This window comes from Eretmochelys imbricata, chromosome 6 (genome assembly GCF_965152235.1).
Source record: "Eretmochelys imbricata isolate rEreImb1 chromosome 6, rEreImb1.hap1, whole genome shotgun sequence".
In the NCBI taxonomy this organism is placed as follows: Eukaryota; Metazoa; Chordata; order Testudines; family Cheloniidae; genus Eretmochelys; species Eretmochelys imbricata.
In genome coordinates, this window is record NC_135577.1 from 50,643,550 (window position 1) to 50,661,039 (window position 17,490).

The following is a 17,490-nucleotide window of genomic DNA, read 5'->3' on the forward strand; positions in this document are numbered from 1 at the left end:
TAACAGCTGAGTGACAGCTACAACTCCCTGGGCTACTTCCTCATGGCCTCCTCCCAACACCTTCTTTATTCTCACCACAGGACCTTCCTCCTGATGTCTGATAATGCTTGTACTTCTCAGACTTCCAGTAGTACGCCTTCTCACTCTCAGCTTCTTGTGCCTCTTGCTCTCAGCTCCTCGCACGCACACCACAAACTGAAGTGAGCTCCTTTTTAAACACAGGTGCCTTGATTAGCCTGCCTTAATTGATTCTAGCAGCTTCTTGATTGGCTGCAGGTGTTCTAATCAGCCTGTCTGCCTTAATTGTTTCTAGAAAGTTCCTGATTGCTCTGGAACGATCCCTGTTACCTTAGTCAGGGAAAAGGGACCTACTTAACCTGGGGCTAATATATCTGCCTTCTATCACTCTCCTGTAGCCATCTGGCCTGACCGTGTCACATGCGGGATAGCTGCCTACAGTGCGCTGCTCGGAATGTCAGTGCTTGCCACGGTACTGTGGACGCACACCGCCAAATTAATGTGCTTAGTGTGGATGCATGCACTCGACTTTATACAATCTGTTCCCAAAAATTGACTTCTGTAAAATTGGAGTACTTTCGTAGTGTAGACATGGCCTGAGTGTTTCTTATAAAATACAGTCTAACACAGAGATCCTAAGCTCATTCAGGTCATATGAGATCTGCATAAAGCAACTGCAGACCCAAAGCTTCTCTAAACCTAAACAGAGGGCTGTCTCAAAAGCAGGAACACTCTCATTCCACCAAAGGCAACTCACTTCAACTCCTCACAGGTGCTAACAGAATTCACTGTCCAACTTGAACCTTTCTCTTCAACAGGCCAGGCAAAACTTCTTTGACTGGATCAGAACAAGGAACACCAGACAGCTTATCCTATGGAACCTTTCACAAACCTTTTCTTTCACTTCCAGGGGAGTGTGTATTGGTGGAAGGGCCAGCAGGATCAATGCAAAAGATTGCAAAGAGCTCTTTGAGCACTACCAGACTCTGTTCCCTTACCTTCCACAAAACTGTTCTGCTACCTTACTCAGCTCCCACCCCACTTCCCACTCAATATTGCTTTGCTTCAGGAAAGGGCAGGGAAAATAGGTTGTGAGAGCAAGTTTCCATTTTCAGTGAATACTTTGTACTGGAGCAGAGAACTTTGCGGTTTAGGTACAGTATTTTTCACACTTCAATGCAGGGCACACGTGAAAGAGGCAGAGAGTGGATTTAAAATATAACACATTATAGGATATATCATTATTCACACAGAAATCTGTAGCCATCCCATGGGAAACTGGTGTTATTTCACTGCTTGAACACTGGCACCAGAAATTATAAAATGATTAAACTAAGAACATATGAACATAATGACCATATTGGGTCAGACCATGTTCCATCTAGCCCAGGATCCTGTCTTCCAAAAGTGGCCAATGCCAGGTGCTTCAGAGGGAATGAAGAGGCAATCACTGAGTAATCTATCCCCTGTCATCCATTCCCAGCTTTTGGTAAACAGAAGCTAGGGACAATCAGAGCATGTTGTTGCATCCCTCACCATCCTAGCTAATAGCCATTAATGGACCTATCCTCCATGAACTAATCAATGTTATGGAAAACCCAAGGTGTGCGGAAGAAATTGACTATACACCAGTTCAAGCTTCTTGCTTTTATTTATTGTTGTCTCTCTCATTTTGGGTCTTAATCTCACATCTTAAAAGGCTGTTTCACACATCTGGGTTTTGAAAATGTAATAGTTGTTTGTACAGAGGGCTTTTGTTCATGGCATTATTATAGAACAAATAGCATTTGATCTTATATGCACAATCATTTGTTTAGTGGTAGTATCTTCTAGTAAGGCTATCTCAGGGAACTGAGAATAATATAGTCTAGAAGTGCATATTTTTTTCCCAGCCAATAAAAGGAAATTTTTGCTGTGCCACCGATCTAGACTGTTCTCAGTGGTAGCAGATGACAGAACAAGGAATGATGGTCTCAAGTTGCAGTGGGGGAGGTTTAGGCTGGATATTAGGAAAAACTTTTTTTCACTAGGAGGGTGGTGAAACACTGGAATGTGTTACCTAGGGAGGTGGTGGAATCTCCTTCCTTAGAGGTTCTTAAGATCAGGCTTGACAAAGCCCTGGCTGCGTTCTATTTAGTTGGTGTTGGTCCTGCTTTGAGCAGGGGGTTGGACTAGTGACCTCCTGAAGTCCCTTCCAATCCTGATATTCTATGATTCTATGAGCTCTTTCACTTGACTTGGCCTGTATTATTGGCATATATGACAAGCCTTAACAACTTCTTCAATGCCTGTTCATTTGAGACCAGCATAAAATGTCTCTTGTCCTGCTTTTGAATCCCTTTCATATCTATACTGTACTCTTTTGAGAGCATCCCTATCCCATGGAAGATGTCCTCAAACTCTTCCTCAATTATAGTAGTCCGCTACCCCTTTAAAGAGTGCACCCTTTTGATGAGACCACGGGCTTGACTTGGTTATAACCCAATAACGGGATCTCTTTTCCTGGGTACTATTATGAAGTGTAACTGTAATATGGGGCTTTTGTCTGTTAGCGCATCCGTTGTGGAGTGATGGGAAACTACACCAAGCTGGGTTCATCCCCCTCATGCCATCATACCCAATTCTGCATTGTTAAGTCCTTGTCATGACCCAAAAACGTAGCTTTTTCCCAGGGTCACACTGTGTTCACAGGCTACTGCTTGGCATTCATGCTTTTTGCCTCTCTCTCTCTCTCTCTCTCTGTTCTTGTCTTTTACAAACCTTTCTCTTCTGCCTTCCTGCACACATAATCTCAGACCCAAAATGTTACTCTGCCAAAAGCTCCTAGGCAGGTTCACACACTCCTTTTGTCTTGGATGTGGACTTATTCTTACAGTTCTGTTAACAGAAGGGTGAGTTCATACCTATCCATCTCAATGAGGTTTTAACTTTCCCCGACTTCGCTGCAGGACAGTGAGCTCTCTGACAGTGGCAGAGTAACTGGATGAGCTCTTCAGTTCTAATCATCTTAGGCCTGGTCTCCACTAAGAATTTAGGACAGGTCTACACTACAAACTTGCATCTGATGAAGACGCTCTAAGCTGATGGGAGACAAGTCTCCCATCAGCTTAACAACTCCACCTCCATGAGAGACAGTAGCTACGTCAGTGGAAAGCCCTATGGTCTACACAGAGGGATCAAGATCGGTATAACTACGTCGCTCAGGGGTGTGGATTTTTCATACTGAAGTAAGTGTGTAGTGTAGACCTGGCCCTCCATCGGTATATCCAGCGATGTCTCTCAGAGGTGTGAAAAATCCACACATACCCCTGAGAGACGTAGCGATACCAACCTAATCCCTGGTAGAGACAGCACGAGGTCGATGGAGGTGTATTACCTGCACTAACGGGAGAATCCCTCCTGTCAGCGTAGGTAGTGTCTACACTGTAGCATTTTAAGTGTAGACGTTCCATTAGGTCACATCTAAACTATAGCCCTGTACTGGTATAACTACCTCACGCAGGGATGTGAAAAATCCACCCCTCCAAACAATGTAGTTATATTAACTTAACCCTCCCCCCCCCAACACCATCACCACCACCACGTAGACAGTGCTACATCGATGGGAGAGCTTCTCCCATTCACAGGGCTACCACCTCTCGGAGAGGTGGATTAACTACACCTATGGGAGAAGCTCTCCCGTCTGTGTAGGAGCGTCTTCACTTATGTGCTTCAGCAGTGCAGCTGTGCCAATGCAGTGTTTTAAGTTTAGACCTGCCCTTAGTCCAGCTCTACTTGCTAAGATAAAAACATTTGATTTAACAGAAAGAATGGCATTAGAGAAGTAATATCCACCTTCTCAACTATGGTTCACACAGTAAATTATGTAGAAATCAGGGCAGGGGGAGGCTGCACTGGGAATATTATTTTAATTCATGTTCCAGCTATAAATTATTAAACTAATATCTAAAAGAGGACTCCACAGGATTTTTGTGAATGATCAAACATCCTGTTGAAAGGAAGAAGGAGTACTACACTCCTCATGCCACTCCTAGGCGTGACTGCAATAAATAATGATAACCATGCAAATATAAACTTCAGTCACACTGCACAGCTCTCAGCAGGAACACAGCAAAACAGGTCACACTGGCAAAAGGTTTTAGCCTGATTTGGGGAAGTTGTACATTAAAAAAGAGAAACAGGAAAAGATGCAGGGAATATGATGTTTTACAAAGAGGAATGGCATCAGATGTTGGGTAAAACGAGATACTTTACTATTCCAGAACCTTGGCTCCAGGGTTGCCACCTTTCTAATTGTTCATAACTGGACCATGAGGCCCAGCACTTCTCTGCCTCTTCCACCAATGCTCTGCCTCTTTCCTTGAGGCCCCACCTGCTTCCTCCACCTCTTCCTCCAACTCCCTGCCCCAGCTCCCCTTTTTCCCCAAGGCCTCGCCTCCGTCACTCACTTCTCTTCCCTCCTCCCCTATCGCTCATTGAATCGTCTCCACCTCCCTCCCTCCCCTGCCTAGGCTCCCTCTGCTCTGAGGCTGGCATGGAAGATGCTGCAGACTGACAAGGAGCCTGGCTGCAGGTAGGAGACAGGACTGGCTAAGCAGGGGCTAGCGTAGGTTAATGATCTAGCATCTCCCCTCACCCTGCAGTATCTGGATTTTTGGCGTCCGGTCGGTACATCTGACTGGACACTTCCAGGTCTTCTTTTCAACCTGATTTTTGGTCAAAAACCAGGCACCGTGTCCTCTCTATAAAAGTTCTGGAGAGTATTATAGATACTAACTGCCTCTCACATAGGACACATTGTATTCAGACTGCTCTTAATTTATGGCTCAAATAAGTAAGACTTACCGGTAATTATGCTTTACAGTTCTTCTACATAGAATCATAGAATCATAGAATATCAGGGTTGGAAGGGACCTCAGGAGGTCATCTAGTCCAACCACCTGCTCAAAAGCAGGACCAATCCCCAATTAAATCATCCCAGCCAGGGCTTTGTCAAGCCTGACCTTAAAAACTTCTAAGGAAGGAGATTCCACCACTTCCCTAGGCAATGCATTCCAGTGTTTCACCACCCTCCTAGTGAAAAAGTTTTTCCTAATATCCAACCTAAACCTCCCCCACTGCAACTTGAGATCATTACTCCTTGTCCTGTCCTCTTCTACCACTGAGAATAGTCTAGAACCATCCTCTCTGGAACCACCTCTCAGGTAGTTGAAAGTAGCTATCAAATCCCCCCTCATTCTTCTCTTCTGCAGACTAAACAATCCCAGTTCCCTCAGCCTCTCCTCATAAGTCATGTGTTCCAGACCCCTAATCATTTTTGTTGCCCTTCGCTGGACTCTTTCCAATTTATCCACATCCTTCTTGTAGTGTGGGGCCAAAACTGGACACAGTACTCCAGATGAGGCCTCACCAATGTCGAATAGAGGGAGACGATCACGTCCCTCGATCTGCTCGCTATGCCCCTACTTATACATCCCAAAATGCCATTGGCCTTCTTGGCAACAAGGGCACACTGCTGACTCATATCCAGCTTCTCGTCCACTGTCACCCCTAGGTCCTTTTCCGCAGAACTGCTGCCTAGCCATTCGGTCCCTATCTGTAGCTGTGCATTGGGTTCTTCCGTCCTAAGTGTAGGACCCTGCACTTATCCTTATTGAACCTCATCAGATTTCTTTTGGCCCAATCCTCCAATTTGTCTAGGTCCCTCTGTATCCTATCCCTGCTCTCCAGCGTATCTACCACTCCTCCCAGTTTAGTATCATCCGCAAATTTGCTGAGAGTGCAATCCACACCATCCTCCAGATCATTTATGAAGATATTGAACAAAACCGGCCCCAGGACCGACCCCTGGGGCACTCCACTTGACACCGGCTGCCAACTAGACATGGAGCCATTGATCACTACCCGTGATCTACATCACAGATTTTCAAACTACATCACAGATTTTCAAACCCTATTCTCTATAAAATAAAGCTAGTTTTCCATATAAGGAATTTTCTAGGTTCCACTGTGATTGTGTTTAACAATGTGAAGCTGCTTCCTATTTAAAATAGTTTCCAATTAACTTTTCCCTTTTCTAAAATTGTTTTCACTGCTCTGTCCCTTATCAACCCTATTTCTAATCTGCAATAATCACTTCCTTCCACAAGGGCTCACCCCAGAACAAATCCTGCTTGCACCCTTGTCTTTTCTGCTATGAGAGAAGATGGGTGAGGGAATATCTTCCATTGGATCACCTTCTGTTGGTGAGAGAGACAAACTTTTGAGCCACACAGAGCTCTTCTTCAGGTCTGGTAAAGGAACTGCCAGCGTCACAGCAAAATGGAAGGTTGAATAGATTGTCCTCATAAGTAGTTACCACATATTATAAGGGACCATTCAAGGTAAAGCAGCCCATTAACACCTTTTCTGCTTCTGGCTGGCTAATAGATGACTTAGGCCTTGTCTACACTACAAAGTTTTGTTCGCAAAAGTTATGCTGCTTTAATTAAAGTTCTTTCATTAAAATCGCTGTTGCGTGTCCGCACTGTGCTCCTTGCGTCAGCAAGTGCATCCACACTAGCAGCTCTTGCATCGACACAGGGAGCAGTGTGCTGTGATAGCTATTCCCACTGTGCAGCTGGGGCAGGGTGCTTTGGGAAGGTGTTTGCAATGCCTCATGGGGCAGGTACAGCATCACATGATGCAGGTTTCTCAATCCCATCATTCGGGGAGCATCCTAGTAGATTGTCAGCTGCTTTTTCAACTGAAGTGTGTGGGAGAGAGAGAGGAGAGTGGTGTGTCTGTGGCAGGAGAGACAGCAGGCTGACCGACCTATCCTGAGGAAGGAGGGGGACACCCCACCCCACGTCAGCCCCTCTCTCCCGAAGCAGCCCGCTCTGCCTGCCTGCCTATGGTTCTGTGATTCCCTCCGAGTTCTCCCACAACCTCCTCAGCTGCCGGGAGCGGCATCCTGCACAGCTCTGTGAGCTCTCCATGCTGAGGAACATCAAAAAGCAGCACAGCAATCTTTCTTCCCTCCCTCCCGCACTTCAGGCTGCTGCTGTGTTCCCAGTGCAGGGCAGACCAGACGCATTCCACTCTAATTATTTGCTCTTTGTTCCCCAAAGGGAGGAGCATGCTCAGTTGTCAGATACTTCCTGGAAGCTTTGAAAGGGAAGGGGCACATGCCTGCAGGGCAGCAGAGATCAAAACACTGAGCAGAGCAGTCATGGCAGGCATTGTGGGATACTGGCAGAAGCCAGTTCTGTCGACAAAACAAACAGCAGTGTGTACACTTAGGTTTTGTCGCTTTAACTTTGCAGCAAAAGGCTTTATGTTGAGGTGGTTTTATTTTTGACGGCAAAACAACAGAGTTTTGCTGCCAAAAGTAGCTTTGTAGTGTGGACATCTCCCCTGTTTTGTCGGCAAAATGCAGCTTTTGCCAAGAAAACTTTGTAGCGTAGACAAGACCTTAATCTCTGTTGTCCAGCCTCTCACAACATTTGCAGCACTATTTCAGTCTCTCTGGGCTTGTCTTCACATACTGCGCTACAGTGGCTCTTCTCGTCAGCGTAGTTAATCAACCTCCCAGTGAGGTGCTAGGTATGTCTGCAAGAGAAGCTCTCGGACTGACACAGCACTGTCTATACATGGGGTTATATCGCTGTAAGTACATTGCTCAGGGGTGTGGATTTTTCACACTCCTGAGCCAGGTAGTTATACCAGTATAGGTATGTAGTGTAGACCTGGCCTATAACTAAATGCCTACAAATGCCACATTCTTCTGGCACCTTCTTCTCCAAGTTCCTATTGCTATTTTCAGCCTCTCACATTAGAATACCCCATACCCAACCCAACTACCCCATAGGAGCCAAATTCTGCCCTCAGTGCATCTTTGCAGCCCCATTCAGAATCTTTAGTTCATAGTTTAGTTCACAAAAATGTTCTTTTAAAGACATTTTTAAGAAGAATCAAAGAACAACAAAAATATTAAGGGCACCTTGGCACAGACAAATATTTGGCTTGATGTGTAACCGTTTACTATTATTTATTTAGCATTTACAAAGTGCTCAGCACTGGGCACAATGCAGAGGAATAACAATTCCTGTTCCAAGGAGGCCACAATCTTTCACATCCTAACAATCTTACAACCACAACCTGATCCGAATGTCCATTTTTAAGCACACGTAAATAATAAGCAAGCTACCTAGAGAAAGGATCATCTCGTGAAGAGGCTGCTGATCTTTCTGACGTGAAAAATTGAGGTTTACAAAACTAGTAAAACCAGAGAAGAGAACTTTTAGATCACAAGAGAGCAGCATCTGTAGCTCCTATACCATAAAAAAAAAAAAAAAGATTTCCAACAGTAAGAAAAAGAAAGCAGGGGTTTGCTCTAAATTTTACATAGTGTGTAATAAAAACATAAGCAAGAAGCACCTGAGAAGCATAACTGGTGCTGAACCTTCCAATGGCATTTTTGTATGTGCAAGTGGGTAATGAATACGATTCATGAAAAACACACTAAACAAATGCTTAACCATGCACTTAAGGGTAAAACTAGTTCCTTCCTCTGGGGAAGTTCTGCAGGCATTAATAATGGAGGGGATGTAGAAGGGAAGACAAAGCATGAGGAGACAGAATGTGGTTGGGTCCAAGTTGGAAACGTGTCAGAGGAGAAGCCCCTATGCAGATCTTCCTGTTCCCCACTCCCCACATAGGGATGGTTCTGCGGCAGAGGCCACAGAGGTTCCATATCTTAGGCCGAGGAGTATTCTTCTCCTTTACATCCTCTAAAACATCTGCCCAGCACTTGGCTGGGCACTGTGCTCTGCATTCATTCCCATGCACATGAAAGTTACACACAATACATGACTAATAATAGACTATCTAGAATTATTAAGTGAATGAATTCAACTTAGAATCTAGTTTCTGCTTGAGGAAATGAAAGGCAGTTCTGAGGGCAGACTGAAGACTCTACCTTCCAATCACTACACTAAAACACTTACTGCCACTTCTAAGAGTTTGAGGAAAGAGAGCAAACTGCAGTTCAGAGATATAGAATATAGCTTCAAGTAGTTAAAAGCTCGATGATTTTTTTTACGACAGCTAGTTTGAAAGAGAGGCAAACTTAAGAAGCTGAGGAACAAAGTCTGAGTTTCATTATAAAAATAAGTCAAGTTTGACCGGTGTCTTGAATGATCTCTGCAGACCTCATGCTCATTCTCAGGCCAATACTCTGTTGCCAGCCCATTTGAGGTAAGGTGATATTTGAACACGCTTGCAATTACGCTTTCCCCCAGCCCCATCAGCTGTTCCATGGAATGGTCTTGGAGGTAATAACCTTTTTGGTAGGGGTAAAGGGACAGTAGGTCAGTACGTGATACAAAGAAGGATGCACCAAGATGCCCTAGACCATTCACCATTAAAACCAGAAAATAAGAGTGATTTAACTCCAAAAGAGTCATCAGGAGAAATATGTATGCAAATAAGTACATATTTACATCTTTATATCACAATGATTGTGCAGTCACAACAGTTATAACTGAGAAATTGCAATACAATGTGTATTGTAATTCCCTGATTTCACACACAGATCCACAACTTTCAAAGATTTTTGAAAAGTTTAAGAGAAATCTTATTGAGTTGTTTTTGAGTTATGGGGTAGTGAATAAACTAAAACACTTAAAAGAAAATTTCACTACTTTTTTTTTTTTTTTGGTAAAACCACGGCTACTGAAAGAGAGGTGAAATTTGAAACTTGACATATTCACAAAAACTCAGAGACACAGTCCTCATTAGAGATGAGTCTTTGTGTGTTTTGAAATATATCTATCCATTAGGTTTCAGCGTAACAGCCGTGTTAGTCTGTATTCGCAAAAAGAAAAGGAGTACTTGTGGCACCTTAGAGACTAACCAATTTATTTGAGCATAAGTTTTCGTGAGCTACAGCTCACTTCATCAGATGCATACTGTGGAAACTGCAGAAGACATTATATATACAGAGACCATGAAACAATACCTCCTCCCACCCCACTCTCCTGCTGGTAATAGCTTATCTAAAGTGATCACTCTCCTTACAATGAGTATGATAATCAAGTTGGGCCATTTCCAGTACAAATCCAGGTTTTCTCACCCTCCACCCCCCCACACACACAAACTCGCTCTCCTGCTGGTAATAGCCCATCCAAAGTGACCACTCTCTTTACAATGTGTATGATAATCAAGGTGGGCCATTTCCAGCACAAATCCAGGTTTTCTCACCCCCCGCCCCTTTTTCCAAAAACCACACACACAGACTCACTCTCCTGCTGGTAATAGCTTATCCAAAGTGACCACTCTCCTTACAGTGTGTATGAAAATCAAGGTGGGCCATTTCTAGCACAAATCTAGGTTTTCTCACCCCTCCTCCCCAAAACACACACACACACACAAACTCACTCTCCTGCAGCAGGAGTGTGGGGTGGGAGGAGGTATACGAAAGCTTATGCTCAAATAAATTGGTTAGTCTCTAAGGTGCCACAAGTACTCCTTATCTATCCATTAGTTAACCAAAACATACCCTTTTGAAAACTAAGTACTGAGAGTGCACCACAGAAAAAAGACCTTAAGACCAAGATTTTCTTTTTAAGAGGGGAGTGCGGGTTGGGGAGAACCTAAACTTAGGTTCCTACATCCATAGTTAGGCACCTATATATATGGGCTGATTTTTCAAAAGTGCAAAGCACATAGTGAAATTAATGCTCAACACTATTGAAAACTAGGTCACCTGTTTAAATGCCTTAATATGGATTTAAAGTTCTGGCCTACTTCTACTCATGTTTACTTAAGAATGTACTGTGCATGCAAGCACAGCTAGTTAAGCACCACTTGTGGATTCAGTGAACTTATAAGTGACTTTTGTAAGTACTGCAGTTTGAGTAATTTGGAATTTTTTTTTAATTATTCATTGTTCTTAAAATACCAAGGAAATTAAATGTAAAAATCGGAGTGAGAGCAACTTTAAAGACACACTGTTAAAATCACAAATTGTCAGGAAACACAAAAGCAAAAGATCTCATAAAATATTAATTTGACCACACTCATTATGTATACTATTGTCTAGTCACCTCTTTCATGTTAAATATGTCTCTTACGGCCATTTTAAACACAGCTCTAAGTAAAGTCACATGGCTGCACCATGAGTCAGGCAGGGACACAATCTCTGCTGCTGTCCCTTCACTTAAGAAGGTGCAAACTCTTTCCTGGGAAAAGAGGCCTGATCCTACTTGCTTCCCATTCTTTAAGGGTGACCTGCACCCCAGGACACTAGCAGGAAATACTCCCCATAGTCAAGAAAATGCAAAGACTGTACTTACTATTATTTATTTCTACTGCAATAATATCTAGAGAGGTCTTGAGCAGGTTGGAGACCTCATTGTGCTAAACACTGCCCAGACACATAGTAAATGACAGTCCCTGCCTCAAAGAGATTACAACTCAGCCCTGCTTCTACACAAAGGGCTTAAGGGCAACCGGGGAGATTCTTCACAGCTTTCCTTCAACTATACACTCACTCAAAGGCAAAATACAGTTTGGCCCATTGCATTACACTATTTTTCTCATAAAATATCTACCCTAAAATATACAGGAAGTACAACATGGCTGAGTTAATGTGGCTCTTGGCCATACATTTTGCATTCCTGGCTTCTTCTTACTCTGCCTGTGCAACCAAAATAAAACAGCTTTTTGTAATAATTGTGCTGTTTATGTGTAAACTGTGTTGAAGCAGTCTGTGCCCTCCATTTCCTTGGTACTAGAAATGATTTCAGAAATTATTTTATATACTTAGTTTAATGCCTTTTCTTGGTGTGAACACAATCTTCACTTGCTGTAATGTGTTCTACACACATGCAGTAAGGATAACATATTCCTCAAATAACAGAGACAATGAACAGAGACAACAAGAAATGACTATATTACCATAAATAGACAAATAAAGAACTACTGCAACCGTTGAAAAATAGAACTACTTATAAGCTTCAAAAAGAAAAGGAGTACTTGTGGCACCTTAGTCTCTAAGGTGCCACAAGTACTCTTTTTCTTTTTGCGAATACAGACTAACACGGCTGCTACTCTGAAACTTATAAGCTTCAGTGAGTTTGCTGAAACCTTTTCAAGGCTTACAATATTTATGCTGCTGCAGCTGACAAAAATGTTAGAGTTCCAGGTCAGACTAAAAGCATAGGAAGGTAAAATTCACAGAGCTGGTGAAAATGTACAGGTTTTTGTACAGTAACACATCTTGCCCTATGATGTTCAATGTTTGATCTAACATGCACAATGAAATAAAAGTGATGAACACACAGTCACTGTAGAAGAAGGATAAGCCTTTGTTAAAAATAGAAAATCAGCCATTTACTCAAAGTACTGAAATTAGCTTTTTTTAAAAAGCTGATTTAGTCTGAACCTCTATTCTGAAATGATAGTCAAGAACCAAAACACAAAAGTAATTTGATGCAATTTTGTTCTCCTTTGATTAAGCAGTGTAATTTTAAAACATCTTTTCTAGAGTAATTGTAATTATATAGGGAGTGGGGGAGAAGATTGTGTTTGGCTTGTAGCTAAAATACAGAACTGGAGATTTGAAATCTATTCCTGGCTCTGCCACAGCCTTTAAGTGAAACCTAGGACACTTCACTTAACCTTTCTAAGTCTCAGTTTCTGGCCAGTAAAATGGAAACAATAATGCAGTCCTACCATCACAGTGGTATTGAATATATTGGGCTTACTTTTGATCTCACTGCCAGTGTACATCTGGAGTTACAGTTGTTTGGAAAATTGGGTTTATTTTTATGTACATTTTTGATGAAAAGGAGAAAAAAAATGCATTTGTGTTGGAAAAACAAAAACCCAAACCCGGAACATTTTGGAGGGGTTTTTTCCCTACAAAAACATGAACATTTTGAGGAAAGCAGATACTTTCTGCTGAAATTATTGTTTAATCGAAAACCCAATCTTCTGTTGAAAAAAAGTTTTGATGGACATTTTTCAACCAGCCCGAATCTGGAGTAATTGAAAGCTGCATCTGGTTTATTAATGTTTGTAAAGTGTTTTGAGATGGGTAGGACTAGAAGTAGAAAGTATTGTCAAATAGCTTTATTATTGTTACATATCAGAAATAATTCATGAACTGAGAGTTCTTCAACTCAGCTAGTATCTCTCTAGCACTCTTTAAGAGCAAAGGAGCACTGATAAATGGAATTCAAATCCTTTAGTAATACTACAGTTGTCTATTGAGAACTGAAATGTGTGGGAGATGGATATGGCATGGACAAAATAAAAAAGCTAAATTAAATCTATGACAACAAAGTAACAGCAAAGCAAAGCAGTTGCACCTCATCAACACCTTTATATAAGCCTTTGAAATGTCACTGCTAAATAAAGCACAATACTCAGTTTCCGCCATTCACATGAAGAGGATTTTGTGTTGTAACGAAGCTATTAGCAGGCAATGCAGTTCTATGAAGCCAGCAAAATGGCCCATATTCACAAAATCCATTTTCGGTCCAGAGTTAACAAATTTAAACATTTTGAAGTGGGCAGGACAGTGGGGCTATGCTCAGGTGTAGGAATCTACCTGCTCAGATCAGATCAAAGTTCTGGGGCCTAAGTCATTAAACAATAAAAATCAAGAACCATGCTGCAAAGCACCAATACAATTAAGGTATAACAATAATTAAGCGTAAAACTGACTTGAGGTAGCCATTTTAATCAAAAGATGGGCTGGTGGAAGCAGGAATGGAGTTCTAGTCATGCCAAGGTAGACTCTAAAAACCACACTGGAGGACTTTATTGCAAGCCATAAGAATAAATATTTTTACATATGATCCATTTAAGTGTCAAACACAACAGGACTTCCTTCTGCCAAATCCACAACAAAAGTCTGCAGGCTCAATGCAACCAAGTTCCAGAGTAAAACAGGAAAACCACCCTGACTCTCCTCAACTCCTGCTTCTTCTTAGAGAACCTCCTTTTCTTATTCAAGACCCACCACCCCACAGCACTTCCCCTTCTTAGACCCCAATCATTAAACAGTATACAACCTAATCCTGTACCATACAAGTCAATGGGAGTTCTGCCACTGACTTCAGTGGGAACCAGAGTAGGGGATGGTTGCATGTTTCAAGCAGTGCTCTAGAAAGCCAGAGGATTTGGGCACAGTTCTCAACTCCACCATAGATTGATGTGACCTTGGGCTGAAATTTTAAAAAGAGCTCAGGGTCCATCATTTGGGCCAGACTTTCAGAATAACCTGGCCACAAATGTCACCAGAGGAACAGCTGGGTGCTGAACACTTCCAAAAATCTGGCCTTTATTTAGGTACCTAAAGTGGTTTGGCAGTGATGGGGTGCATATAAGTACTTAGATTAGAGCTGAGTGAAATTTTTGGACAAAACTTTATTTTTCCAAAAAATGCACCCTCAGGTGGGCTCTTTTTTTCAAAATGTATTTCCATTTTATTTTTTAAAAAGGTTAAAAAAACTCAAATAAAATGAAATGTTTCATTTCCAGTCTGAACAAGTTTGACGTGAAGCAACAGTTTTTTGACTTTTTCATTTTGCTAAAAAATTTTAGTTTCAGGTTGACCGGAAGCAAATAATTTTTTTTTTTTTTTTTTTTGGGTACACGCTACAGCTTCAGTGGGTGTAAGTTATGTCGCTCAGGGGCGTAAAAAAGTTACATCGACCTAAGCGCTGGTGTGGACCGTGCTATGTCAGTGGGAGAGCTTCTCCTGCCGACATAGCTACTGCCACTCACGGAGGCTGGAGCGATTAAGTCAACGGGAGAGCTCTCTCCCAACGGTGGTTTAGAGCGTTTGCACTAGAAGCACTACAGCATCGCAGCTGCATCAGTGCAGCTATGCCAGTGTAAGCTCTCTAGTGCAGTCATAGCCTAAGAGCCTTCCTCTATCAAGAAGAGAGAGTTAACCCCTCCCTGTCAGCTTCCAGACTAGGACGACCAAGTGCCCAGTTTCAACTGGAAAGTCCGGTGGAAAAGGGCACCTCATCCGATCTACTGACTGGACAACAAAAATCTGGTCATTATAGGTAGTGAAGGTGCCGGTCCTGACTCTCACCAGCCCCTACTCAGCCAGGACCATCTCCTAGCTATGTCGGCCAGCTGCAGCTCCCAGCCGCATCTCCACAGGTGAGTCCCTTCCGAACTGGGCGGGAGGTGGGGGGAGGAAAGAGAAGAAGAGCAGCAAGTGATGTGGGGGAGGAGGAAGAGGAGCAAACAGGGGGCAGGGCCTGAACTTCAGGGGGAAGAGGTGGGCAAGAGAGGTTCTGGCACTCCTGTTGGAATGTCCAGTTTTTAAATATTAAACAAAGTTGGCAACCCTAGTCCAGACAAGACTTCTATATTCTACTGCTTAATTTAAAAAAAAAAAAAAAAAAAAGAAATAGTTTCAGCTTTTAACATGCATATACCATAAATGGCAGCATGAAATGACATAAATTCTGTTCTGCAGACGTGCTATCTATATAATCATCATTGAAAATAAAAATAAATTTATAAAGTGTGACGCCTACTGTCAATTATCAAAATGCTAATTTAGGAAACAGCACTCAAGAATGCCCAAGATTATCCAGGGAATTAATCATAAACTAGGACAGCTCACAGTCCCAGGTAAAGTCAATTATTAATTCCCAGGAAATTCTCCAAGATGAGATCATTATAGCTATTGTAACAGTTGGGGAGCAGGGAAGAGTGGGTATTTATGAAACCACAATGATCACAACCTCCCTAGGGGCCATGTTTTATGTTTCCCCTGCAGGTCACCTGTAAATAGCATGTGTACCCAGATGGGCAGCAGGAATGTGGGATCCAGGCAGCCACTTCCCCAAGCTGAATGCGCTGAGGTGCAGGCATGATGGGAAGGATGGCAACAGCAGGAGAAATCTATCCCTACCTGTCTCCTTCTCTCTCTCTTTTTTTGGTAAGGTGGGGGGTAAGGTGAGGAAGAGATTTTGATGAGCTTCTCACCCTCACCTCAGGGTCCACAAGCTAACAAACAGTTCTCTACAGTGTCATGGGAAGAGAAAATGTAAAAGATGCTGAGGTGCCAGGCAGCTTTAGAGATGGCATCTGAATTCTGTTTTCAATCTGTGTTCCATTGTGGTTATAGTTCTCTAGCTCTTCTTGTTGTCAGCTGTTCACAGACCTTCTGAAACTTCCCTGGTCTGACCCATCTTAAAAACATTTTAGACATAAGGTCACAGCTTTCATTAAGTACATATGTGAGACTGACTGTATTGCCTGGGCTGCCTGTCAATATAATCTCTTTAGGACAAACACCCATTCTGGTGTCTCACTTGGGTTGTAACTTGGATGTCAAAACAAAATAGGACATCAGTCTTAGACACTATGAACATTTTAGCATAAGCCAGATCTTCAGGTGATAGAAATTGAAATACTCTATTGACTTCAATTTACCCACAACTGAGGATCTGGCCAAACATTTAAAAACCTTATAATGCAATTCCCCTTACCGTTTGCTGTAGGTCAGGTATTATAATTCGTATCACTAATGTGTTGCTCCTACTGTCTTCCATTCTGCTGCTTGGTTTCTCTGATGTAGCCCTGATAGTATCATAAATAGTTTCTTCTTTGGAGCTGTCTGATTCAGATTCAGCAGAATAATCTGAAAAGCTTTGTGCCATCTCATCTTCACTTGATGTTGGACTGCGAGGCATGTTCAGTTTCTCTTACTTCATATGGCTATCAACACAAAACACAAGACAAAGGCAAATTATAGGTAAAGTTTCAAACATGGTTCAGATTGAGGTTTTAGTGTATTTTTTAAGATAATGTACACTTAACAATGAAGTTATCTGTTTTCTCTTACCTCTTTTTCCCTCCCCCCATTTGTATGAGTTGGCAGAGTGCAATGGAAATAAATGTGGTTAGCAGTTCACTAAAGAAAGAGGGGCGGGGGGAAAGCGAGATGACCTTTCTTCCATGTCACACCCAATCTTCAAAAGGATCCAGAATAGATGACAAGAGTACCAGCCTTGATCCTAAATGGTAATGTTGTAAACTACATTTGGATTAAGTCTGTCTCCAGGGAGTAGTTTTCCCAGTACAAACAGTACTTTCAATAGAATAATGTAGATATAAAAAGAGCTTCCAAATTAAATGTAATGCTAACAGAATGGTTGATGTATTGTGAGTCTTATTTGTACAAAATGTATGGATATGACTTCAAAAAAGCTACATTATTAAAAGAGCAGAATGGTCTGACAGGCACAAACTATTTGAAATACAGGCAGTCCTTGACTTTACAATGTTCAACTTATGACGAACGGCACTTACAACGTTTCTGAATTGACACCCTGATTTGACTTATGACGATTGGTTTCAACTTTATGATGCTCAGTCCCTCAGTGGGGAGTATGTTGCAGTTCCGAGTTATGACATTTTGACTTACGACGCAATTTTCAGGAACCAATT

General features: G+C 42.3%; 1 protein-coding gene across 5 annotated transcripts in view; it reads right to left on the bottom strand.

Moving 5' to 3' along the window:
* Positions 1-16,733, bottom strand: part of SHANK2 (SH3 and multiple ankyrin repeat domains 2) — a 516,022-nt gene extending 499,289 nt beyond the window's left edge. For all 5 annotated transcript variants that reach the window (XM_077820166.1, XM_077820165.1, XM_077820164.1 and 2 more), the window contains exon 1: positions 16,530-16,733. In XM_077820166.1, the coding sequence (XP_077676292.1) occupies positions 16,530-16,733 (204 nt within the window). The remainder of the gene's footprint in view (positions 1-16,529) is intronic.
* Positions 16,734-17,490: the final 757 nt, after the last annotated feature.